The 26,623-nt window shown below is 43.5% G+C and overlaps 1 protein-coding gene and 1 long non-coding RNA gene across 7 annotated transcripts; one reads left to right on the top strand and one right to left on the bottom strand.

Annotated features, from left to right (window-relative positions):
- The first annotated feature begins 172 nt into the window (after nucleotides 1-172).
- On the top strand, nucleotides 173-25,815 carry LOC124194195. 6 transcript variants are annotated; one of them, XR_006874641.1, is made up of 14 exons: nucleotides 174-409; nucleotides 13,192-13,323; nucleotides 13,557-13,811; nucleotides 13,876-17,115; nucleotides 17,275-20,263; nucleotides 20,323-23,026; nucleotides 23,103-23,345; nucleotides 23,405-23,920; nucleotides 24,016-24,360; nucleotides 24,429-24,587; nucleotides 24,937-25,147; nucleotides 25,276-25,386; nucleotides 25,460-25,622; nucleotides 25,780-25,815. It is a non-coding gene; the product is annotated as an uncharacterized LOC124194195 (long non-coding RNA). The 6 variants fall into 6 exon arrangements; XR_006874642.1 differs by lacking the exons at nucleotides 24,937-25,147; nucleotides 25,276-25,386; nucleotides 25,460-25,622; nucleotides 25,780-25,815 and having other exon boundaries at nucleotides 17,275-18,040; nucleotides 18,848-20,263; nucleotides 24,429-24,917; XR_006874644.1 differs by lacking the exons at nucleotides 24,937-25,147; nucleotides 25,276-25,386; nucleotides 25,460-25,622; nucleotides 25,780-25,815 and having other exon boundaries at nucleotides 23,405-23,653; nucleotides 23,710-23,920; nucleotides 24,429-24,917.
- LOC124194191 (muscle M-line assembly protein unc-89-like) lies at nucleotides 4,153-16,069 on the bottom strand. The gene is made up of 5 exons (XM_046588254.1): nucleotides 13,549-16,069; nucleotides 13,165-13,362; nucleotides 10,226-12,864; nucleotides 9,866-10,165; nucleotides 4,153-9,797 (listed from the first exon to the last, which is right to left on the bottom strand). Exons 1-5 carry the CDS (start codon nucleotides 16,067-16,069, stop codon nucleotides 4,929-4,931), a joined length of 10,527 nt encoding a protein of 3,508 aa, XP_046444210.1. The 3' UTR covers nucleotides 4,153-4,928.
- Nucleotides 25,816-26,623: the final 808 nt, after the last annotated feature.

Genomic DNA, 26,623 nt, shown 5'->3' with positions numbered 1-26,623 from the left:
CTGCCAGATTTCTTTTATGATGCTTGACTTGCATAAATGCAGTGTATTACATGGGAACCTTCGATTCTCCTGTTTATTAGCAATTATGGTATACCCCTGGTTTACCCACTGTCTTATTTTCAATTTTTCCTTACATGTTATTGTTTAAATGTAATATATTTTTCGTAACTCATTGTTGAAATTTGTTATTTAGATAAACAGCATCCCTTTGCATTGGAAAAACTACCGATGACGGCCGAGTTACGGATCTCTCATTTTCCCCTTTCTTTAAATGTCCTCGTGTACGCCCATGAGAATGTGGGTGTATTCACGAGGACTCCCTTTTACCTATCCTTGCTGGTCGTGGATTCAACTTTGCTGTGGATGGAGCCCTTTTGGATGCCTGGCTGTGGATTTCCCAGGCATAAAGGTAGGACAAATTCATCTCATTTCTTCCTTTTTTGACTATTTGGAGGCGTTTATTATAAATCGTTGCGTTGCGGAGTACGGAATATGATTATTCCTGAGCTAGATTGTTGATTGCAAGTTTTCTCTTGCCGTTTTTGTTATCTCAATCAGGGTTAATTAAATAAATCATGTATTGTAGAGCAATTGCACATTAGGCTTGTTTTATACCTCGCAATTTTGTCTGCGGGTAAACAATCAAATTCTGAAAAATTATTTAATTTTAAACTTCAAACAATGACTTTGCAATTATAAAAGTGCTTGTGCTTTAGGGACCTGCCGCCACACCGGCACCTCCTCGCAAGGGGTCCGCAACTCAAATTTACTTTTTATTTTTTTTACTTTTTCCTTACTTTATTTTTCCTTTTTTACTTGTGAGATAGGCTTTCCTTCAAGCGAAAATAAAAGGGTAGGGAGGGGATGGGGAGGAGGGGGGGTTCGTTCGCGCGCGCCCTTCTTTTAGCACGTAAAGTAAATTTCCTTTTTTTTTCCTTTTTTCACTTTTTTTTGCTTTTTTACCTTTTTTATTGTAGTAAATTTGAGTTGCGGACCCCTTGCCTCCTCGTTATTTCTTTTCGTTTCTTTTGAATCCACTTACGAACCGACTGATATCCGTTGATCATTCAGTAAAAGTAACCAGGAATTCAAATTCGACCGCATTTTGACTTTTCACGGTAGCGGCAGCCGCAGCACAGAATTGATCTTTTGCAAGGCAATCGGACAGTTGGTTGGATTAACTGGTGAGGCTTCCTTTGATGCAAATAGAGTTGTAGTGATGGTCAGGTCAGCAGGAGACTGAAATCTTTTTTTCCTATCCCAAACAAACAACATAATTTTATTTTATGGTTGCGATTTGTTTTCCTGCAACAATTTCCACAGAATGATGGGATGGCACTAACGATTCTTACCTCGAGAAGACTCGAGTTAAGTGTCGTACGGAAAAATTTGACTCAGATTTGCTATGTGAAATCTGAGAAGAATGGATCAAGTCCTGCGCAGTGTTGGTGACTGCTCGATTCCATTTTGAGCCAACTCTGTGATGTTCTTTAAACTCATATTTACGATAAGTGAACTAAAGCGACTACGGGCCATTGCATATGCCGTTGTTTTTTTATTTTTTCGGTGAGGTAAGAGGCGAAAAATTGGGGTCTCGTTTTCATTATTTTGCTAGTACTGGATTTATTCATTTTTTTAATGTTCGAGAATATTCGTGTAAAATTTATATCTCATGTTTTTAAATGTAACATTTCAGTTGCAATATTCGCAGTAAATTCCACTTTCATTGAATTCGTATTAAAAGCAACAATTTGTCAAGGGTCTGCAATGTCCTTGTTGAGAGGGGATTTACGGCCTGGTATGGCAGGAAGGATGTGTCGACGACGAAGCATTGGGATCTGAACATTCCTTTGCTTTACTAGGAAGAAATTACAATTTGCCCAATATTCTAAGGATTAAACACCAAGTCCACAAAACTGTTTTTCAATTGGTTAACCTTTATTCCTGGGACATGTAGTTGGGTGAAACTGTTTTATCTTGCTGTTTTGGGTTTTCAGTCAGGGTTTCATTCAAAAGCTCACGTGTAAACGACTGTAGATCAGGCCTGTTTTTGTACTGTACCTCGCAACTTTGTTTGTGGGTTAACAATCGAATTCAGAAAGTATTTGAACTCGAAACACTTCAAGCAAGTGCAACTTGAAAAATTTTTTCCTTCAAGAGGAGGTTTGCCATCCCACCGGCACTTCCTATAATAAACGTATTTTTTTTTATTACTAAAAAGAGCATACGTAAGACCCTGACTTATTTATGGTGAAAAGAAGTTCCATCTAGTGGACGTGGACGAACTAGTTTCAATTAAATTTACATCACAAATTGTCATGGCCGTATTACATCACCCTTTTCTACAGCTTTTTTCGGCATCAAAATAGAATCAACAAAAAGATATGTTTTTTGTTGTTTGATAAAAAAAAAATTTTTTCCCGACTGTGCGAGATTATTCTCAAGGACAGTAATGACTTTTATCTTGCACTTGGAAACCTGCTGGAATTTTCAGTATCATTGTCCGTTGAATTTTTCATACATTCCTTGCTCGATGGCATGGCTTCGCACATATAGAAAAATTTTGAATCTTAATTGAATAGGCGTATCTTATAGTCGTTTTTAGAAGTGTTTTGAATGCAATATGGATTAATAAGAATATTACAGAATTCAGAAAGACCCTGTAAATTTTCAAAAGCTAATCTTGTGCTAAAAAAAAATAATTACGAAAATATGGGATACGGACCAAAAAATTCTTGGTATCTGACTAATTGAATCTGAAAGCTTATTATATCCAAGCATCAAGGTCTTTGGCGAATTCAACCTATTGATGCTCATATAAAAATGACAATGGAATTCGAAGTGGATTTACTGAAATGAGACGGATCTATACATTCCGTGGGTGAAGATTTTTGTTCGTACGCCAAAGCAATAATAATTCCACCATGGTGATTTCACGAGACAAATAAGAGCAGATCTAATAGAACGAGAAGTCGTGAGTTCTCCTGCAGCCAATGTCACAAGCGCATCTGTACAGACAGAGACGACTAACTCGAAAAGAAGAGTTGGGGCGGAATTCGATGTCGGTGCTGATGGATACGCAGACGCGCTGGAATGCAGAGAAGGCAATATAACCCAACGACTGCGGCCAGCGCAGCGCGCCAAAGAGAATATGGCAGTCCAGCTGACTCGACGCGACTCGTTTTGACAGCTATTATTTCGTCGTCTGTGTTTTTTAACTCAAGCTGAATGAAACGAAAGAGAATACGGGTAGGGGGTAACATTACCTACACATTACGTGACCTTCTAGGTTATATAGTGGCGAAGTAATAATTAGTATTAGGCGTATAAAGTGTGTATAGTTCTGGAAAAGGTGAACTGGAAGCAAAAATAACAAAATAACCTTGTCCTTATTATTCCAACTGCAATGCAAATAACTGTCCCTCTCGACGAAATTAACTAATTTCGTCACGCCTGACATAGTCTTAAATTGCTTGTTGATTTCCTGTGCCATATAGCGTCTCTTGACTCCAGTTTCGGCTGGGTGCCAAGTCCTTCTGCCAAGTAATGTGGGCCGCGTTCCACTGTAGACAACTGAAAAATGTAAAGAAAAAACCAAGGTCAGCAGGTTAAACTTGAAAGCATCCAACAACATAAAGAGTTATTGTCATTAATATTACACTGCTGGTGTTAGTGAACTGCTCACGCTTTACGTGAATACTATAACCTGAACGAAAACAAATAAACATAATATGGATCGCAATGCATTAAGACTTAAAATCAACGTAAAATTATATTACTTAATAAAATGAATAAATACATTGACACGAAGTGGCCGATTGACGCCATCCTAAAATTTGCATAATAACCAAGATACGGTAATAGCCTATTAACGCACTGCCCACACGGGAGCCTGTATGGAAATCGTCCAAAAAATCGTTACTGTGGGACATTTGGAGTGTTTTCTTACTTTCTGTCGTGAATGTCAAAGTCTGGAAATATTCGACCTCCTAGGGGCGCATGTATATTTCAGACATTGAAAATGCAAAAATGTTGCCTTCTTCAACAACTTTTTTCTAGTCTCGTTTCTTTTTGCCAATCAAAATTCGAAAAAGTCAATTTTGCTTTTGATCTAGTTACTTCTGTGGGCCCTATAAAGTAAAATAGACTTAGTTTGTGGTTTTCATTGAGGTGTATTATTGAGCGGTGCACAGCGCACTTGATTTGATTGATGGATTCATTTATGTTTTATCTATCTCCTAAAAAATTTAGATTAGATTATTATTCACTAGGGATGAAAAAAGACTCCGCTTTGATTTTTTTTTACTTGTTTTCAGTTAAAACGTGTCGATTATATTTACACGATCAAGCAGGAATCAGGGGGATTTACCAATTGTGTGAATGACGGGTGGAGAGGTACAATTCTATACACAGCAAACACCGTGGATTCACTAACACGAAATAACTACAAAAAATTCAATTTGAAGGGACATGAGGCTATTTTCAAAAAACACTATCGTACTGAAAAATACCACACTACATGACCAATTAATTCAGTATCATCATTGAAGTGGGTCATCAAATGTGAGGAACACCGTTTCCAATTTTATTTTCCGTTTCCTTATTGTGCGTTCCTCCCCTCTTTTTGGTGTCAACAATTTCAAATTCAACAACAACCCCAAGATCAAAACAAAAAATGTAACGAAAAAAAATCACACTCGTAATCAAACCTGACATAAAATCAAAAGAAACAACTCGTCAGATTTTGTGGCAGGACTTTAGGCAGGGAGCTTGTCAGATATTTATCCATTAACGTTAGGATCATTTTTTTCCTTTTTTTCCTTGCCATCCCAAAAAATCAAAAGTGATGATCAATCGAGAATAGAAATTCGTATACAAACGACAACAGCAAAAAGAATCAACAGCAATTTTTTTTTTCAAGGGATCCATTAATAAGACTCATCGAAAGATGCTTGACTAAATCTTTTCGTTCGATTGCTGCTGATGGTGTTGCCCGCTACGTCCATCGTTCCGGCTGTTCCTACTTTGCGCTTGCGAAGGAGAGCCGCGTTGGCGGCTCCGGCGGCATTTAATCCATACAGAGCGCAGTAATCCTCTGCCAAACTGCCTCTTCGGCTCCTAGCCGACGCCATGGGTGAAACGTAGCCACTGCTGCTTGTGCGGCTGAGAGGGAAAGCTGCCACCGAGTGTCGCCCATGCTGTTGATGGATCGAATGGAAGCTACCGGAAGGTGGGCGCTCCCGACTGGAACTGCGCCGAGCTTTGCTTGAAATCGTGGCGTCCTGTTCCAGCAATCTTTTGCGGAATTCGTCGATGCTGGCACGGCGGGAACGCGGCCCAACATCGGCCCAAGGCCAAGGCCCCTGTGCGGCTGCTGCATCTTCGTTTATAGCGGTGTTTGTTGGCTCCACGCTTCCACTACGTGATCGATTGGCCTTCAGGGTTTCCTGGGCCGCCAGGCGAATATCGTATCGGCTATTACGGCGGCTGGCGAACCCATGAGCCGATTCAAAGTACCGCACTCCTTCGTCATCGATGATCATGTAATCGATTTGGCCGATCAGTACATTGTGGGCCGCCTCTGCTGGCACGATGGTCTGCAAGAAATCCTTCAAAATAATGCAGGCCGAAGCGGGAGAGTTTTGCGAAGTCTTGCGCGATGGATTGTTGCTGGATTTGCGTGACGCTGGTGCGGATTTCCATCCGTCGTCCGATTCGTTACTGGACGACCGAGGGCCTGAATAGCTGAGACCCACCGCTTCCATAATTTTCTGTGTGTAGTATTCCTTTTTAGCCTCGTCGCGAGAGTAACGCAAAGTGTCGATTACATAGTGCGAAATATCTTTGGCGCTGTTGATGACGGTAGGGATCGGGTTGTTGGGATCGAAAACTCTAGGAGCAGCATTGATACCCAATTCGGATTCTTCGAGATCTGGATCGTCGCTAGCTTCTTCAGATAGGTCCATATTGCGAGCGAAAGAAGAACTACGTGACGTCACCCGACGCGGATGGCGCCTTTCAGCTGAAATTTTACGCAACCGACCGCTGTTGGTGTTGCTGTTGTTGATGCTGTTATCGACAGGGCCATTCAAATATTGCCATTTGTCGATCATTTTAGCTTCGTCGATCGGAGATTTGCATCCATTTTGATATGCGTTCTGGCCGTCTAAACCTTTGAGATCCAAAGTTTTAGTTTGAATGGAGCCAGGAACATCAGCACCAATAGGCGATTTTGCCCATCCCAATTTATTTGTCAAGGCCCTGCCCAACAATCCGTGCAATGCTGATGTGTCTGCTCCACTGGGAGGTTTTTTACTTTGTCTCGAACGGAGGACTCCGAAAATGAGTTCGACGACTTCCGGATCGCGTTCCGTGTTTTTGAGAATGTCCAGCAAGGTGCGGATGGTACTGGCTAAATCTTGTCGGCCACCAGTCTGCGCAAGAGTCTCGGCCGCTTCCAAAGTCTCCCTGATGTACGGATCATTTTCCACCGATTCCAAATCAGTTTTGATGCGCTTGAAAAAGTCGAGGATCAACGGGTCGGACATGAAGTCTCGCTGAACCGGTGGCTCCGCCGGGAGTGCCTGGATTGCGACGTCCGTGTCGCATTCATTTTCACCCAGTTCGTTCAGCACCGACAGGGTGTATCTACCAGCGTCTTCCGTCTTGGCAGATTTGATTTCTAAAGATACAGTTCCGTCCGGCAAATGAGACATGGTGGCGTTGCCAGATCGAATGAGTCGGCCGTCTTTCAGCCATTTCACCTCCGGTTTGGGGTGGCCGCTTACTTTTCCAGACAGCTTAAGCGGTTGTCCCTGGACAGCAGTTACTGAAGGCGGTAGGGTCTCGTCGATCGTCGGTAACTTTGGCTTATACCTCTTAACATCGACAGTAGTTTGGCTGGTACTTTGTCCCGTCGGATTTATTGCGACCATTTTGTACAGGCCAGAATCGGTGACACAATCCGCTGAAGCAATTTCGATTTCTGCAGTTCCATCCGCTAATAATCTGATGTCCAATCGCTCGTCGGGGATGAGTTCTTCGTTATCTTTGTACCACTTCACTTCCGGTAAAGGATTGCCACTTACTCGGACTTTCAATTTCATTGGGTCGCCGTGGTAGGCTGTTACTGTAGAGGACAGTTCCTCGTCGACCGTGGCTTTTTTGGGTTTCTTCGTGACCCGAACCGCAGTCTCGCTGGTATCTTGACCTAACGGATTCTCGGCCACCATTTTATACTGTCCGGAATCTACAGCTGCATCTGCGGAAGTGATTTCTAATGCTGCAGTTCCGTCCGGTAGCAATGTTACAGTCGTTCGTTCATCAGGAGTGAGTTCATTGCCATCCTTGTACCATTTCACGTCCGGCAAAGGATTGCCAGAAACTTTAGAATTTAGTTTAATTGGCTGTCCCTGGAATGCCGTCATTTTAGATGACAGAGCTTCCTCGATTTTAGCCTCCTTTAATTTTTCCTCGACGTTAACTGTAGTCTGACTGGTAATTTGACCGGTGGCGTTTTTGGCCACCATTTTGTAAACTCCAGCATCTTTCACCGGATCTGCTTTGGCAATTTCCAATTTTGCAGTTCCATCCGAAAGCAACTCGATCTCCGTCCGCTCGTCGGCAACAATTCCTTGGCCGTCTTTGAACCACTTAACGTCCGGCAATGGATTACCGCCAACTTTGACACTCAATCGTAACGTGTCGTCTTCGACCACTTTAGTTTCTACAGGCAATTTATCACCCAGAAGTACCGGTGCTTCGGTTTTATGTTGGACGTCGACGGCTGTCTGGCTGGTAACTTGAGCCATTGGATTCACCGCAACCATTTTGTAGAGTCCAGAGTCTTTGGCTGCATCAGCCGAGGCGATCTCAAGTTCTGCAGTTCCGTCCGAAGATAATTTAATGGTCATCCTCTCATTAGCCTTCAGTTCTTTCCCGTCTTTGAACCATTTCACTTCTGGGAGAGGGTGTCCGCTGATTTTAAGTGAGAGTTTCATTTGCTGTCCATGGTATGCAACTAACGATTCCGACAGCGCTTCGTCGATTGTGGCTTCCTTTGGCCTGCACTTTTGGACATCGACATTGGTTTGGCTCGTCACTTGCCCGGTCGCATTCACAGCAACCATTTTGTATTGTCCTGAATCTTGGGCTGAATCGGCTGAAGGAATTTCCAGTTCTGCCGTTCCATCCGGTAAGAGTTTCATAATTATTCGCTCTGTAGCAAATAATTCGTTGTCATCTTTAAACCATTTGACGTCCGGTAGAGGATGGCCACTCAACTTTAACTGGAGTTTCATTTGTTCGCCGTGGAAAGCGATGACCGATGATGCCAAGTTCTCTTCGATAGTTGCTTTTTTGGGTTTATACCTTTGGACGTCGACGGTTGTTTCACTGGTTACTTGGCCAGTTGCATTCACGGCGACTATTTTATAATTGCCAGAATCTTGGGCCGAATCGGCAGAAGCAATGTTCAATTCTGCGGTTCCGTCAGGTAGCAATTGGATAGCTATGCGCTCATCAGAAGTTAATTCTTGGTCGTCTTTGTACCATTTAACGTCAGGTAGCGGATTGCCACTAATTTTCAGTTTAAGTTGAAGCAATTCACCGTGATAGGCTATCATCAACGATGAAAGAGCCTCGTCGATTGTGGCTTTCTTCGGTTTCTTGGAGACGTGGACGACAGTTTTAGTGCTAACTTCACCCAAAGAGTTTATAACCACCATTCGATACTGGCCAGCATCCTTGTCTGGGTCAACCGACATAATTTCAAGTTCGGCAGTTCCGTACTCCAGCAATCTGATTGTCGTCCGCTCATCATTAACCAGTTCTTTTCCAGGTGGATCGCCCTTATACCATTTGACAACTGGCAAAGGATGACCACTCACCTTGGCCGTTAATTTAAGCATTTGTCCTTGGTATGCAGTAATCTTTGGTGGTAGATCGCTGTCAATCGTGGCTGTCTTTGGTTTCTTTTCGACATTGACCTTTGTCTGGGACGTTAGCTGGCCCGTGGGATTCACGGCAACCATTTTATACTCACCCGAATCGCATGTTGAATCAGTTGAGGCGATTTCGAGCTCAGCAGTACCGTCCGGTGATAATTTAATAGTCATCCGCTCATCGGGAAACAACTCATGGCCAGGAGGATCTTTGTACCATTTGACATCCGGCAGCGGATTGCCACCCACTTGCACTTTTAAGTGCAACGGCTCCGTCTCCATCACCTTTGTTTCTGCAGAGAGTTTATCCCCCACGATAGTTGGAGCTTCAGTTTTCTTTTGAATGTCGACTAAAGTTTGACTTGTGACTTGACCCATTGGATTTACGGCGACGATTTTGTATTCTCCGGAGTCTTTTGCAAAATCTGCAGAAGCGATTTCAAATTCCGCTGTTCCGTCCGCTGACAACTTAATTTGCATGCGCTCGTTAGCAGTCAGTTCTTTTTCATCTTTGAACCATTTCACGTCTGGCAAAGGAAAGCCAGACAATTTCAGCTTTAGCTTTAGCGGCTCTCCGTGAAAGGCGATGACTGATGAAGACAGAGCCTCATCGATAGTGACTTGCTTTGGTTTATTTCTTTGGACATCGACGATGGATTGGCTGGTGACTTGCCCACTTGCGTTCACAGCCACCATTTTATACTGGCCTGAATCTTTAGCCGAATCGGCCGATGGGATTTCAAATTCAGCTATTCCATCCGGCGATAATCTGATTTTCATACGCGAAGTGGTCTTCAGTTCCTTTTCTCCTTTATACCATTTCACATCTGGAAGAGGATGGCCACTGACTTTGACCTAAATTTAAAACGATAATTATTTATAAATTTAATGAATAAATCTAATGATAAAGCTATCATTTTTACCTTTAATTTTAACGGTTCTCCGTGATAGGCTGTCACCAATGCGGACAAGTTTTCTTCGATCGAAGCTTTCTTTGGTTTGTTTTTCTGGACGTCGACGGCCGTCTCGCAAACACTTTGGCCCGTTTCATTGATGGCCACCATCTTATACACTCCGGAGTCTATTTCCGAATCCGCCGAGGCTATGTCGAGTTCCGCAGTTCCATCTTGCGACAATTTGATTTCTATCCGCTCAGTCGAAACCAGTTCTTTGTCACCTTTGTACCATTTGACACTAGGCAAAGGGTTGCCGCTGACTTTGACCTAATTCAATTACTTAAATTAGAAATAAATCTAAAATAAAATTACTTTTACCTTTAATACCTTTAATTTTAGCGGATCACCGTGATACGCAATCACTGAAGACGCCAAACTCTCGTCAATAGTGGCTTTCATTGGTTTCTTTGAGACTTCGACGGCACTTTGACTGGTTACTTGACCCGTCGCATTTACCGCTACCATTTTATACTGGCCGGAATCTTTTGCTGGATCGACCGAAGAAATTTCTAATTTGGCGGTTCCGTCCGGTAGCAATTCAACAGTCGTTCTCTCATCGGTAACCAATTCACTGCCTGGCGGATCCTTGTACCATTTGACTTCCGGCGGAGGATGTCCGCTAACTTTAGCTGAAAGTTTCAAAAGCTGTCCCTGGAAAGTCGTTACTTTTTCCGGTAGGGCTTCTTCGATTGTGGCCTTCTTTGGTTTTTTCTCAACATGAACGGCCGTTTCGCTAATTACTTCACCCATTGAATTAACGGCAACCATTTTGTATCGCCCGGAGTCAGTGGCTGAATCTGCGGAGGCGATTTCTAATTTTGCCGTTCCATCTGGTAGCAATTTGATGTCCACCCGATCGCTGGAAACGATTTCACTACCCGGAGGATCTTTGTACCATTTGACTTCCGGTAGAGGATGTCCACTAAGTTTGACGGACAATTGGAGCGGTTCCGTCTCCATTACTTTTGTTTCCGTCGGAAGTTTGTTGCCTTCAAGAGCCGGCGCTTCATCTTTCTTCTGGACTTGGACGATAGTTTGGGCAGTCACTTGACCTAGTGCATTGACTGCGATCATTTTGTATTGGCCTGGATCTTTAACTAAATCGGCCGAAGGGATTTCTAGTTCCGCAGTTCCGTCCGGTGTCAATTTCATAATTATTCGCTCACTCGAAATAAGTTCTTTGTCATCTTTGAACCATTTCACATCCGGAAGTGGGAATCCGCCAAGCTTTATCTTCAACTTCATTGGATCGCCGTGATAAGTCGTCAACGATGACGCAAGGTTCTCTTCTATTGTGGCTTTCTTAGGTTTGTTCTTTTGAACATCGACGGTCGTTTGGCTAGTACATTGACCGGTGGCATTTACAGCCACCATTTTGTATTGGCCGGAGTCTTTAGACGAGTCAGCTGAAGCGATTTCCAGCTCTGCCGTTCCGTCCGGTGACAACTTGATGTCTATACGATCGTTGGAAACCAGTTCTTTGTCATCTTTGAACCATTTGACGCTTGGCAAGGGATTTCCGCTGACTTTTAATTTTAATTTTAGCGGATCACCGTGATACGCAATCACGGAAGAGGCCAAGTTCTCGTCGACTGTAGCCTTCATCGGCTTTTTCGAAACTTCCACAGCAGTTTGGCTTGTAGCTTGGCCCGTCGCATTCACCGCGACCATTTTATACTGGCCGGAATCTTTTGCTGGATCGACTGAAGCAATTTCTAATGTGGCGGTTCCGTCCGGTAGCAATTCAATAGTCGTTCTCTCATCGGGAATGATCTGATTGCCAGGAGGATCTTTGTACCATTTGACATCCGGCGGAGGATGACCGCTAACTTTGGCTGAAAGTTTCAAAAGCTGGCCTTGATATGTCGTCATTTTGGCAGGGAGACCTTCTTCGATTGTGGCTTTCTTGGGTTTCTTCTCAACTTTGACATTAGTCTGAGCAACTAACTGGCCAGTTGGATTGACAGCTACCATTTTATACTGACCAGAGTCACAAGTTGAATCGGCAGAGGCGATTTCGAGTTCTGCAGTGCCGTCCAAAGATAATTTGATGGTCATGCGCTCATCCGGAATCAATTCCGTACCAGGCGGATCCTTGTACCATTTGACATCCGGCAGAGGATTGCCACCAATTGAAATTTTCAATTTCAAGGGCTCTCCTTCCATTACTTTGGTGTCGACGGGTAATTTTTCACCTAAAAGAGTTGGCTCTTGGCTTTTCTTTTGGACGTCGACAGTTGTCTCGCAAGTGACTTGACCCGTCTCGTTCACGGCCACCATTGTATATTTTCCTGAATCCTTTTCTGGGTCGGCAGAGTTGATTTCCAATTCAGCCATACCTTCAGACGACAAGGTAATGTTGGTCCTCTCGTCGGAAACTACCTCTTGTCCGGGAGGATCCTTGAACCATTTTACGTCGGGCGGGGGATCGCCTTCAACCTTCACCGCTAATTTGAGAGGCTCTGCCTCCAGCACTTTGGTTTTTTCGGGCAGTTTGTCGCCAAGAATAACGGGAGCAACTTTTTTTTTCGGTTTGGGTAGCTCTGGTTCGGTCGTTCGGAACACGTTTGCGCCCAAAATCGATTCGTCAATGTCTTTTGGTGCCACGACCTTGACGTCTCCACTATTATTGTTAGCGTTGGGGTTGTTGGTTAACTTGCTGACGGCTATTCCAGCTGCAGCCATTTGTCTCAACATGCGCGAGTTAATGATGGATTCCCCATCTTTTAACGGGTAGTGCAACGCGGCAAATGGATAGGCTGTGATAAGGCGCAACTCCTCGGGTGTCACGGGGAAACCCTGAACGACGATTTCTTTCTGGTCTTCCGTTTCATCCAACAAGTCCAAATCAGTTTCGTGTTCCGTTACATAGCGAGGTCCAGTGTCTGTCTCGATCATCTCGCCAGCCAAAAATTTAATGCCACCGTTGGGCAAGTCGACAACTCGGCCAGGCACAAAGTAAGGGCCTGTAAAGATTCCAATTCATACAGTTTTTGATTGCGTGTTTGGCATTTATCAATCTGCTGCTTCTCAAATTTTCTCATTAGTTTTTAGTTTTGTATAATTTTTTGGATGAGAAATATTAGAAATATGACCGAAAATGCAACGCGTCATCGAATTACGTATTTTAAAAAGCGGTGCCAAATTCCATACATCATTGTTATTTTATTTTTTTTATTTTAGTTCTAGCATTTTTCATAACTACTACTAAAACTTTTAAAATAAAAAATATATTGAAGGGGAACATTTGAGGTTGTTATTCTTACCCGCATTTGTATCCACAATATTGCCAGGAACGAAAACCGAGCCACGGTCACTACTGTAGAGTACCTGACCCGGAATAAAGGTGCTAGCGCCCGACGGACTCAGCAAAATCTTGCCCGGCACGAATCGAGGACCAGTTTTACTACCAAATACTTGTCCAGGTACGAATTTCTTGCCACTTTCACAGTTGACCATTTGACCTGTTTTGATTTTGGTTAAAATGATATAGATAGTAAAATTTGGTATCAATCCTTTTTTGGAACTAGTCCTTTAACTAAATTCTTTTAACTGGTTAAAATAAACTGGTTATTTGGTTAAAAGTCAGTCTTAAGGTAGCTCCCAACTTCATCTTATTTTTGTAATAAATCCTTGAAATAATAATGTACCTGGACAGAAGATGGGTCCTGTGAAACCTTCAACTGATTTCGAGGTTCCAGTATCAATGACTTGGCCAGGCACAAACTGCTCAATTTTGCTGGGACCAGTCCTCACCGCTTGGCCAGGGATAAAGATGCTGCCGAGTGCAGATTCTATTGATTTTCCAGGTATGAATTTCGGGGTGTCGTCCATTTCCATCAGCTGGCCAGGTACCACTTTGACGTCTTCAGCGTTGGCGGTTCCAACCATCAACTCGTCATGGCCTTGCTCGGTGGGCAGAAATTTGACTTTCTCATCAACTTGGATCATGTAACCCATGTCCGGTTTCTTCCTAGGCATTGCAGTGAACGTGCTGTTGTCGATGGGCAGGCCGTCGCTCACTCCCGTGCGGAAGAAAACTTCCTCTTCTTTGGCGGCCAACAGCAATTGGTTGTTTTGGGTCGCGTCAATTTTGCACGGGACGAATCTCTCCTCCGCTAAGATTCCCGCAACGAATTGCGTTCCCTCTTTCGTTAACATCGTCTCACCCGGAACGAATCGCTTTTGGCCATCCTCAAGGACCATTTGACGACCCGGGCAAAATCGTGTTCGTCCATCCTTTGTCTTGTAACTTTGGCCAGCAAGAAACAGTGGGCCGTCAGCTGTTTCTACATTTTCACCCATCGTAAATTCTGGCGTGCCGTTGGGACCGTCCATCAAGACCTGTCCAGCTGAAAATTGGCCGTCCATGTCCACCTGTCCAGCAACGAAACGAGCGCCTTGCGGAGTATCAAAAGTAACGCCGCTAATGAACATTGGGCCGTTAACTGTTTGAAATATCTGTCCAACGTGGAATTTGTTATCTACAGACGAAGTTTGTCCAGCGACGAATTTCAATCCTTCTCCGTCCGTTTGAATCGTCCTTCCGGGTAAAAATTTCGGACCAAAAAGTGTCTGGACGGCTTGACCATTTACGAATTGGGACAACTTGCCGTCTCTCATAATTTGCCCAGCAGAAAATTTACCATCAAATGTGTAGCCTGGAAGAAATCCGACTCCCTCTGGATTTTGAACGATACATCCGGGCTGGAAATTTTCTCCTACCATCTTTCCCGGCACGAATCCGGTGTTGGACTGCTGGCCCACCACGAAACGCTCTTCATTTTCACCAACCGGCACCATCATACCTCCTACAGCTCGGATTTTATCTTCGTTCTTCACCACGGGCTGAGTGGCGACGAAACGGACCCCGTCCTGCTCGCTGCGTACCATCCATCCCTTTCTGCCGCGTTCCAGCGCTGTCATAACGGTTCCCACTTCGTGAATGAAAGGTAGGAACATCAGCGATTCGACGTCGCTGAAAAGATCTTTCAACTGGCTGGTGGACGACGAATCTTTCGTGGCCGTGATCTTGTCCAGCTCTTGTACGAAATTGGCTGGAAGTTTTCCCTTAAACGGTCGGATGACTTCATCGAAGACTGGCACAGCTTCAAACCCGACAGACTCTTCGTTCAAAATAGGAACTTGATTCGAGAGGATGAGACCAGGTGACATAGTGTTAGCAGGCAGCTGTACGGGCTGGAAATTCCGGACTGGCAAATCGGGCAGGTCTTCTTCTTTAATAGCTGGCAGAGATTCAAAGTCCCAGTTGTCGATTTTCGGATACAGAAGCTCACGCCAGTCGGTGCCAATAGTCAGCAAATTGGCCGCACTGCGGTGGTATGCCGTGATTTTGTCCATCCGGTCGGTCCAGTCTGCAATAATCACTTGCTCTTGTTCGGATTCTTCCGGCGGGGGTGACGCAGTTGGCGACAAGACGCTATTCTTTTTCGGATCGGATATTTTTCGCTTCTTGTACTGTCGAATTTGTCGCTGCTTCGCCAGGATTTCGTCGTCTTGACCGCCTCCCTCAAGCAGTGGCGGCATGTCGTTGGGAACGGGCAGAGTCATGGGTCGTAGATTCAGGGTCAAACTGGGCCCGTCTTTGAGCCGAATGAGGACGCTGGATCCATCTTTGGCTAGGAGAAGGTTCTCAATCTCACCGCGACGGACGGCCGCTTCCATGTCGGCCGGCAGGACTAAATTCAAGTGATTTTCATCCAATTGGTAGACGAATCGCTGGCCCGGCTGGAAAGTCAAAGTGTCCAGCCGACTGCCCATTCTGTCCAGTATGGATTTGAGTTGCTTGAGATTGGCATCTTTAGCTCCGATGATGGGGTAAAGGTATTTGTATGACTCGTTGATTTGATGTTTGGCCGTGATGCGGCACTTCTCCGATAGCCCGTTGTTTCCCGCGGCTGTCTGCTGGTAGTGATGTTGGTCGTCGGCGTGACTCGTTATGTGACATTTAACGGCTTTAGAGATGCGAGCAAATTCAATCAAAGGAACGTACGTGTGGCGGAGTTCCTCTTCAGAGCTGCCAACAGATTTACCCATCAGTCGACATATCCGGCGAGCCTCGACGGGCGAAATGGGCGGCAACAGGGGGAAATAGTTGGGTTTGGGCAGGTTGCGGCTGTTGCCCGTCACTCGACAAAATGTAGGCAACATGTTTGGACTTTTAAAAGGAGACCGGGTGAGAATATTATAATCAGTTGTCGACAACGAAACACGCACAGAGCACGCAACGGAGACCAGCAGCAGCTGCAGCTGCTTGAAATTTCGAATTATCCTACCAGCCCCCCCAAAAAAAACACTCGCGAGCTGCACAAATGTGTTCGATTATTCGTAATCGTAGTGATTAAGATGTCTGGCGGCTATACGCGGCCGGTTTTTTTTTTTTTTCACTGAAAAAATGAATTCCAAATAAATCTACGCACTCTATGTAAGTGATCCTTTTGACGGCTAAACAGCATAGCGTCTACCGAATGTTGCCATTTTATGCGGCCGTTCGTCTTTGGGCGCTCTTCTCCTACAAAGTAGTGCGTTGATCTCTGTCGTGTTAAGCCGAGGACAGACCCCAAAGGAGTAAAAAGACTGACTGACTGGGGTTTCTGCTGCTGGGATCCTCTTATAAATAGCGGAGCCCAACCTTCTAATAGGAAGGAGGAGTGAGGTGGGGGGGGGGTGAGGTGGGAAGTGGGAGAGGAAATAGCGCAACAACAGGGAGCGACAGTGGCGGCAAGGACAAGAAAAAGTTGTGTCTGGCACTATGCAGCACGTCCGTATATGATCGTATGGGGGGGGGGAATGACAGTAACGCCGGGGAGCACGGATGACTGCACTTTTTGATTTCCACCTGAAGCCAAAAAGCCAATCCCGGAATCCCGCGACAAACCCCGCGCCGCGACGAACAAGTTTTTGCGCTAGTCCTGGCCTTTCATAACATCCAATCATACTTTCAGGCAAATTTTTTCGCGTCGCGCTGATGATGGAGATTTCGTGGAAATGAAATACACTAATTAAGTTTTGGGTTGCTCTCCGGCGTCCCTGAGTGAAACTGGGCGACTTGCCCGCTAGATCGTTTCAAGGATCCAATCGACAAGTGCAACAGCAACAACAACATCCGCAGAACAAGAAAAAGCAATGCAAAAATCAAGAGGAGACAACACAGAGGAAAAAAGAAGAAGAAAGCCAGACTAGTGTGATTATTAGAAGTATAATTCAAAAAAATTGAAAATGTTGATTCTAATATATATATCCTTATCGATGCCATACGTATTCCATCTCTCTGCTGCTTGTTATCTCTCTACCTAATAATAAAACAAACATTTCAAGGGTATATACACTATGTTATATTTTTTGCGATTCTCCAGGTTGGCCTTGGAAGATTTTTGATGAGATGGGAGGAGGTTTGAATGGCATTACCATAGCCGCATACCCGGAATGATTCCTGCCTGCCTGGCCTGCCCACCTTCATCATTCGCAAGCCAACAGACGCAGGAAGGAAGGAGAAAAAGATCTGATTTATTTGATTTTCTATTTTCCGCGCGCGCGTCCGTCCTGCTGCTGCTGGCAAGTGGCGAAGAACATACTGGCAACGTGTCACCTTTTCTTTTCTTTTTGCCTTCTTCCCTCATTTCCCCCCTTCCCCCAATCTCTTTCTGGCTTTTGCATCCGGCCATCACCTATCCGCCCACAAATCCAGTCCGTCCGTCCGTCCATCCGCCGCCTCGTCATCCTTCATTGCTGAAATTCCTGAAATGACTTTGCAAATGTGTCAATGTCGTCCTTTTGTTTTCTTTTCTGTATACTACCTCGGCTTCGCTTATTTATTTATTTTTTCTTCTAGAGGATAGCGGACACGGCGAGTCATTTTCGTTGCCGTTCGACGGGCTTTCAATGAAGCGAACAAGAAAAGCTGAAATGAGAGAGAACGCCGGACTCGATTGCTGTTGACGATGTGAGGCGAGACAAGACCATAGCAAAAATAACGAAAGAAAATAAGGAAAAAGGCGAAACAAAACAAAATCAAGAGAATTCAAAATGGACGTGGCAGCGTCCGTCCCGCATTGGCGCGAAAATTCCAAACTGTACCACCGACGTTCGCGGCGCCCGGCATAAACCATACAGGATTTAGAGGTGACTCACCGTCCAAACATTCGCCCGAAGAGAGCATAGCAGTAGAGTAAAAGTGTTAGTCCGTGACATGCGGCGCGATGAGCAAAACCTCTTTCAACAGCAACAACTAGACCATTGAGTCTCTGCTTGTCTTTTTATACGCTGATGTCTGTATTTTCTCGAGTCGTGCGCAGCATCATCAACATCAGCAACAGCGTCGGATGAATCAACATTATTCGCTTAAACGACCGGTGCGCAACACGCAGATGTATTAGAGTGCGCTGCTGATGACGGACGCGTATGTATCCATATTTGGCGGTGTTGATATGGAGAGCTTTTGCGGATGAATAGAATAAGATATACTTGCTTGGATATATACTACCTGCCTCATGTATAGAAATAGAGCGCGCGCGCGGTCGTCGAGACGACTGCTGGGCCGGGCCCCACATCATGCCTGCGCGATGACGTAAAAAGATGTGTCGTGATCTGGTTATTGGGATCCTGCCACCGGCTGTTGGGGCCAAAGTACTTTTCTGCATGCGTCGCCCCTCATATTCTATATACTGTTTCTTCCTGCTGTTGATTATATGTATTGATTGATTTATTTATGATGATTTGACCATCGCGCACCACCATCATCTTTTTGCACCGGCAGATGACCAGCGCCTTTATATGTTTCTTTCTCTGTCGAGTTCTTTCTTTCTTTTTTTTTCTTTGTTGTTTCTTCGCTTGTTTTTTGCGATGACTAAATTTCTCTTTGCATTCCACTTTGATTTGTTTTGCTGCTTCTGCTGTTTCGTTTTCATCTGCGCTTTTTCTTTTTGGCAGTGTGGAATGCAGCATACGTATAGTATAGAAGACCCGAGAAAAGAAACAAGTAACTTGCGGCCGTCATTCCGTCCATTCCTTTAGCGACCAAGAAGAAGCACGAGGTGCGTATTCAAATGTTTCTCTCATTGGAATTTCCATACAATTTTTTCTTGTTCTTCTCCCCTTTCCCGATGTTCCTTTTTGCAATTGCTGTCGTTGGCTTGTTATTCTCTATCTCCTTTCCAATGGCAAGTCCATCGCCATGCAGATCCATTTTCAGACAGGAAGACGACAATCAAGTATAGACCCAATTCGTTTAATTGATTATAACGAGGAGCTATAGTACAGATATTATAGACACGCCCCCCGTTCGCCGTATAGCATTCCATTGCCATTCTATCCATTTAAACGTTTTTTTTATTAAATTCAACATTTTGGCGCCAGAGAGGGGGAAGAAGGAGAGATGGATGATGCCGGAATTCAAGATGGCCATCGATTCTTCCGACTTTTGGCGGTTTGTTTCTTTTTAAATTTGCAAAAAAGCCAATGAAACGGGAGGAGAAGAAAGGGCAAAACGTTGCGCTCGTTCATCACAATGACATCAAAAGAGTTTGGCCTGCTGCTGATGTTGTGTGCTGTTCTCTATGCGGCGGCTGCTGTATTATCCAATCCGCGCAACTGTCGCGGATATGAACCGTTGCACTGGATGGACGAGGACGACGAATGCCATTCCAACCGTTGGCGACGGCGGCAGTTTGCAAAAGAGTGCACCGTACTCTCTGCGCGTATACCAAGATACTAGCAGGACATTTGTACATAAAACACGGATGGCGGCGACAATGAATTGTTAATAGAAATAAAGAAAAAAAAGTTAGACAAATTTGATCCAACAACGACCATTTAAGTTGAATTCAAAGTCTCATTTTCTGCTCTGTTGTCAGGCTATTTTTGCCAGCTCCCGATGTTTTTTCCTATGTTTTTGCCTGAACCGAAATTCCTACATAATCCACTGTCCACCAGGTGTAATAATAATAATAATAAAGGGAACCTGCCTGCCGCTGCTGCCAGATGAAAAATCGTCCAATCCGCCAACGACTCACGATGGCGTCTCCGACTCGCCGTCCAGACGAGGCGCGGATCATTTATCCCGCGGAGCGGAGGCGATGCTGGCCCTTCTCAACATGAGAACTCGTCCCTTAAGGATCGTTGACTCAATTTGGAAAAGGGATTCTTCTTTTTCATTTTGTGCTGACGGTTGTCACAAACCATTTCTTTTCTAGCTGATATATTCGACTTGGTTGTCGTTCAAACTAGCCAGCCGTTGTCATAAACTCCGTTTTGTTGCCATAGTGGGCTGCAGGCTTCTGTGTGTTTACAAGCTATGCAGCCGAGATGGGCGGTCGAACAACAACAACAAAAAAACACAAACATCTGGTGAGGTATACTATAAATTGATGAAAACCTTCACTCTATCTAACTCTTTTTAACTATAGGACGAATAATATGAATGAGGATTGAGGAGATATCAAGTTGGCAAGCCACGGACACGCATTCTTCAGTCAGTCAGTCAGACAGTTGGGTTGATTTTTAGTTCCTTAGGTTAAGGGGTGGGCCATGCAGCTGGGCTATACAGGAAAAAGACACTCTGCCCAGCAGCATTGGAAAATGAAAAAAAGGTGAAAGGGATGTGGATATAAGAAGAAGGATAAACGCTATACTCGCGTGTGTATATCTGGGCCGCTTTCCTGCTGCAAGTTTGATCCTAAGGATTTGTCCACGTTGCCAAGACATTTCATCCGAGCAAAGATAGAGAGAGGCAACCTATGCATACTGCTGCATAAACTGATCCCCTGTTCTATCAGCTCCTGTCTGATACAACGGATTTTCCATCCCCTACTACATATGATATAGCTGGCCATCGGATGCATGACACGTCTAATGCGACTGATGGATCATACGCCAATCACGTGAAAAAAAGGCTAAGAAACCTGCTGTGACGGGTCTTGGCCAACACGTCGGTGGTACAGTGACACTATACATGATTGCACATTGGAATTTTTAGGCAATACCTTCAATAGCATCCCGTGTTGGACAATATCTATAATTATACAAGGACGCGATACACACACACACACACATACGCACACACACTGCAGGCACTGTGAGGAGGAGGTGACGGGCAGCAGATTAGATTTTTTGGCGATAGTTTTGGCGTGTGCAAAGTGGGCGGTCAATTAAGACAGGAAACGTCAATCATTCAAACACCCACTTCATCATTTGTTGCTGTCGTCAATCACTTGAGTCGTCGTCGTCCTTGAATGCAGATGATGACTATACGCATTGGACAACTTATTCCTACTATCGATCGCTATAGTTTGCTAACTTGTGCAACTTTTGGATGAAACTATATTAGCTACTTATTATTCAGAGAAATTTATTTTTCTAATTCCAGTTAAAGAGCCCTATTTACGTTCGTCGGTGGTGACAATCAGGTAAAAAGGATGTGATAGACGTCCGAAGGCTCACTGGAGACGGTGACATTGTTGAAGGTTATTCTGCTGCGATTTGTTTTCCATTTGGCGAAGTAATATTGTGATACATATATAAGGAAATAGCGGAAACGATGTGAAATACTGTTGAGCAGGAAATAACTTCCGATCATGGTTGATGCAATCTCTAGTACATCCAAAAAGGGCACGGAAAAAATGTTCCTTCTTCTCAACACATTTGAATACGTTTTTTTCTCTTCAGGCCTATAATAGGTAACAACAAGGAACCGATGACGCAATGGGAAAGAATGGCGTGATCATATAGGAGGTGATGAAGTAAGAGGGTAAAGCGCTAGGTGGCAGTAGGTAGCCACTTGGCCGGCTCCATCGTTCACCCATTTATTTATTCTTCGCAGTTCCGTGAAGTTGTATTCCATCTAGACGAACAGCTCGAAAGGCACATCACTGAGATTTAGTGATATTCGTTTAAATGTACAGTTTAATATCTTTCTTCAATGTCGTCGTCAACTGTGCGCATAACGGTGGATACTCTGGTTATAATTTATAACGCAGTTGTTGTAAGATGCCTTAAGTTTTAAAGATAATCAAAAACGAAAGCCAAGTTTCTGCACAAAGAAATATGTGCATTATTAATACTAGTATAGAGGGTACAGTACAACCTAGTAGAAGACAGAGACGTACAGCTCATCCCTAGCTAGACACAGAGTTATTTATAGCGCTGCAATGATTCTGATCAAATATAGACAAACATAAAAGTTATCTGCACAGTGCACACACGTATAAGTGTGCACGTCGCAGAGATCGAAAGGAAAACGGGATCATCGCCCTTTTCCTGGTTCTTCGAAATTTTGCAGATCTAGCCACATCACTCATGACATGAACACTACTTGATGGAGGCTGTAAGGTATACAGTGCCTACTTAAAGAATGAGAACGCGCGAGAAAATTTTATGTAAAAAGGGGATTTTCTCGGCGCCCACCGGAATTAAATTTTCTTGCGCGAAGAGCGAAGAAATTTTTTTTTACACAATCAACAGTCATTAATTTATGGCAACATTATGGTTATTAAGGGCAACAGTGGCAACACCGCTTCCAATCCACGAATGTTCGTCTGCAAAGGTCTATAACTCTACTCTCTACATTCTGGGATTCTGCATTGTTATGTATTTCTCAAATGGTGAGGCTAGCTTTAGGCATATTGTTGCAAAGTTTCAATCGTTGAATTGTTAAATTGTGGTGAACATTTGGAAAATGAGTTCGTTCACGCAAAAGTTTGCTTTTGTTTCTCGGTGGCCTAACCTGACACCTGTGTTACCCACTGCTGTCCCGTTGCCTCCTATAAACGTGGATAAAACAGCAATCAAACGTCAAATCAAGGAAATGCTAGAAACAGCCTTGAGTTTGAGTATTCAGTATGACTATTGAAGTTTTTTGCTTAAAACGAGAAAAATAAACAGTCCACAAGGGGATTGGCATTGGTTATAGTTCCACGTCAGACTTCAGACAACAAAATATCAGTGTTAAAGAAAAATCAGTGAAAAGATCGTGCAAAAAACGTGTGGAATCAATGAAAGGCTTTTTACTTACAGATTCAATAGAGAAAAAAAGTCAAGATTGATAACTTTTAATCTTTTCATTCAACATCTATTACAGCCAATCTCTTACAATGTGAACAGCAAGATTACTAAGTGAGACTTAAGCAACTTGCTTTAGTAAAAATAACTTTCTGGCTATTTTAACGAAATCTATTATTTCTCTTTTCAGACTGACATATTTGAACCGACATTGACGCGATGATCATTAAAAAAAACTGACGTTCGGGAAGAAATTAGCTTGGTGAGGAAACTCTTGTCATGGAGAAAAGTAATATGTGGCTGTACTCAAGCCTCCAACAAATGAACTCTTGCTGCAGTTTTAACCAAGACGGTATTTGAAAAGCCCCTTTAGAAAGAGCTATACTATCTGAGGCAGGTGACTCCCATGATACAATTATCAAGCAAGTATAAGGTGAATCAAATTCAACTGCCTTATTTCATTTGAAAAGGCTAATACTTCGTTATATTTAGGCAAGGACAATTGTAATCTGGAACTCGACGAACAGGTCAATGTTGAGAAAGAAGAAGATGACTGCTCAATACAATTAAATCAAAGAAGGACAATACGGAAGCTCTGGTGGAAGCTATGAAAGAGTTTGGCGTTGAAGTGGATATCGATTTAATTTAACTAGTGTGAAATCCCAAAGTAGAGCCAGAAGGTCCATCTATCACCGGCACACCAATATCCAACGGAACTTACTCCACAAGACTGGCATAAGTGTAGTGCCTACTGAAATTAACTTACGAATCATAGTTCCGATGGATTCACTTTCAAGGAGAAAAGCAGTCGACAGTCCCTATAGGAGGAGAGACACTGTAACTGCCATTTGCTTAGCGATTGAGATTAGCGAAAGTCGTGGATACCATCTGTCAATCAATGCGTCTTGTCTACCGACCCGGATCCCCCGTGTGTATATCGATCCTCTCGATCCTGGTTGCTTACATCCGCCAAGTTTTTATTGACACTAGCCAGCAAAAAGCTCGCAGGTAAAAGTATACGGTCATGATCTTCATGTTTTTCCTACCGAGAAATCTTTTAGCAAAATGAGATTTGGGTGTCTTTATCTTAATTCTATTCTTAGAAACATTCGCGAAGATAACGGAAAAGAGACACCAACACGGGGGAAAGAAACAAAAGGACGCCAGTTCATCCATTCTCACGCTCAAAAGAAGTTCCGTTGATTACTGTACCCCAAGCTTGTCTGCTTAACATTTAAGAAAAGACGACGATAGCTCTAAGCCTCTAATAAGATAAACAGCAATGGCTGTGGAAGAACTGAACAAACGCAAAAGATTCAAATCGCCGTCACTTTTTTTTATAAAGCAGGAACACATTTCTATTACCTACCTTTTGTTCGTTTCTGTCATCCAGCAGTTCCTTACTGTCTACTAGTTCGTAATCCGAAATACAAAATCGCTTTACAACTGTAAATTGAATTATACTTTGAAGATGAAATAATTAAAAAAAAAATGTCTCCTTTTTTTCTCATTTCAGGGTTGTGAGTTTGGGACCGGCGAATGTAGTTTTTAAAGTAAAATAAGTCGTCGAAGAACGCTCCGTCAACGTCAATTTTTATTTGCCAATAAACAGTGCCCGAAGAGTTCATACCGAGACCGCTATTTCATGTGCCTTGGCTTGCAGGATACGAATTAGGTAATCTAAAATTGAGCGAAGATGGTGACGAGAGTTGCAACGTGGAAGCGGCTCACCTCTGGAAGATGTTTAGCGAAGATGACGTTGAAGTGAAATGCAGTATGTTTCCTCCAAGTGCTGCCAAACGCTCAGAGTCTGATTGAAAAGTGTTCGAATCCGGTCAATCGGTCTATCCATCTAATTGGTCCATTACTTCCTGGTTGATTTGATTTTCATTTTCACCATCATTTAGAGATTGACTTAACATTTGCTGTTGCCTTGTACTCTTGTAAATAGTATGTTACAGTGAATAGAAATGCATTCTGAATAACTGGCAGGTTAGCTAACCAACTGAGTGTTTTCCTTTCAGCAATCCACTGTCCAAGCACTGTTGCCCAGGTGCTGAAACGTCTGGTTGCAGACAAGGCACATGAACCAATATCACTGCCTTTTCTTCAGGTGTAGAAGTTGGACTGGTGAAGTTGTGTCGTTGTTGAAGTGCGTTTGATTTCAGCTGGGGTCGTTACCGACTTCGCAACCAGATTCTTTGCCATTATTTGCAATCGGAATAATCAGTTTAGGTAAGTCAACGTTTACTAGACATTTCCATGTAAACTTTCGCTCTATGTCGTAATTTGTCGTAAAATGTCGCATTGCCCAATGTCAGATGTTACGTTTGCTTCTGTGTTTGTACTTCTTTTTTTTCCAGTCGAGTTTACGGTGCAAATTTAGCCATAAGCCACGGTTTGATTTTGGAAGTGATGAAGTATTTCTAAGCCATTCGACCAAGCTTAATCGAAAGTGAACAATTCTAAGGCATGTAAGTTAATCGTTAGAGTTTTGACTTTTCGAAAGATCCATTTTTTAATCTACACCAATTTATTTTGTGAAAGCATGCCGAAGATCTTTTGCCTTTCTCATCCACGTGATCGCTGCCGTGTCATGAAGATGCTTCTTTGAGAGGGTCTCTACTATATTGTAACTTGCAAGACAAAAAAGTGATGAGAACAGGAAATCTGAATTGCTTATAATGTACTTTTAAGATAAATCAATTAGGTTAGTATATTGCTTACATTTTAGTCTACGTATGTGTGCTAAAGAGTCGTACACTCGTAAGTTACTTTAGAATGTTTAAAATGAAATTTAGGTGTATATTTTCAACATGTTCTAACTGATGCAGTGTTTATTTATCATTTTTCAATTACCATTTTAGAGTTCAACCTGCAGACGGGCCGGCCAGTTTGCATGTCCTTTACGCTTGAAGGTCGCGGTGAACATTACGTGTAAAACTGTCAATGCGGTGGTGTAGAGGTTGGGTGAGAAAGGTACGTGTTTCATCATTATCAAGCAGGTATAATAGCCGCAAGGCTCAGCCATTTGATATTCATTTTGATATTTGTTGTTGTAGACCCATCCCCAGCAACGCCAACCTAAAGAAGAAAAGGCCAGTTTGCATTTTCTTTATGCTCGAAGGTCACAGAGATCATTACATAAAACGTATCATGCGACGGCGGAGAGGTTGGGTGAGAAAGGTACGTGTTTCATCATTATCAAACAGGTACAATACCCGCAAGGCTTAAGAGGTGAGGGTGATCAAAAAATCGTATATAAAGGAGAGAGAAAAGGCCAGAGACATCAGTCGAGTGAGCATCTCCGACACGGCAACAACTGCTGTGCCCTATCTGTCACCATCTGCCTTCTTCACCGTATTGCCAGTTCGCATCCGTGGGTAAATATTCTGTCTTTACATGGAGTTTTCTATTAATGTCAGTTATTTTCTGTTTGTTAATATGCAATTTATTATTGAATATTAATGTTTGAATTTGTTTACTGTCTAGTTAATAAGGCGTCGTATGCTGTTGGGTGTTGTATCGTTGATTGGTGGGTCGACCACTGGTGTAATGATGTCTCCTGGGTATGGCGGATACCAAACCCGCAAACCGCGACGCCGCCGCCGCCTTACTACCCAAAACTTACGCAACGACCAGTTACTGCACCGAGGTCTAAAAGCACTACACTACTAAGGCACCGGAGTTTTATATCACAACTTTTGCTGC

Source organism: Daphnia pulex, chromosome 5 (genome assembly GCF_021134715.1).
Source record: "Daphnia pulex isolate KAP4 chromosome 5, ASM2113471v1".
NCBI lineage: Eukaryota > Metazoa > Arthropoda > Branchiopoda > Diplostraca > Daphniidae > Daphnia > Daphnia pulex.
The sequence above is the reverse complement of the archived record's forward strand: the minus strand, read 5'-3'. Positions and strand labels throughout refer to the sequence as shown.

What these genes read in the sequence shown, in the direction of transcription:
- LOC124194191 (XM_046588254.1), bottom strand. Translation starts at nt 16,069, where the DNA reads ATGTTGCCTACATTTTGTCGAGTGACGGGCAACAGCCGCAACCTGCCC. An exon ending in AGGACCCATCTTCTGTCCAG is followed by an intron (nt 13,363 to 13,548) that starts GTACATTATTAT and finishes AAATCAAAACAG; the next exon opens with GTCAAATGGTCAACTGTGAA. An exon ending in GTGATCCGCTAAAATTAAAG is followed by an intron (nt 10,166 to 10,225) that starts GTATTAAAGGTA and finishes TAATTGAATTAG; the next exon opens with GTCAAAGTCAGCGGCAACCC.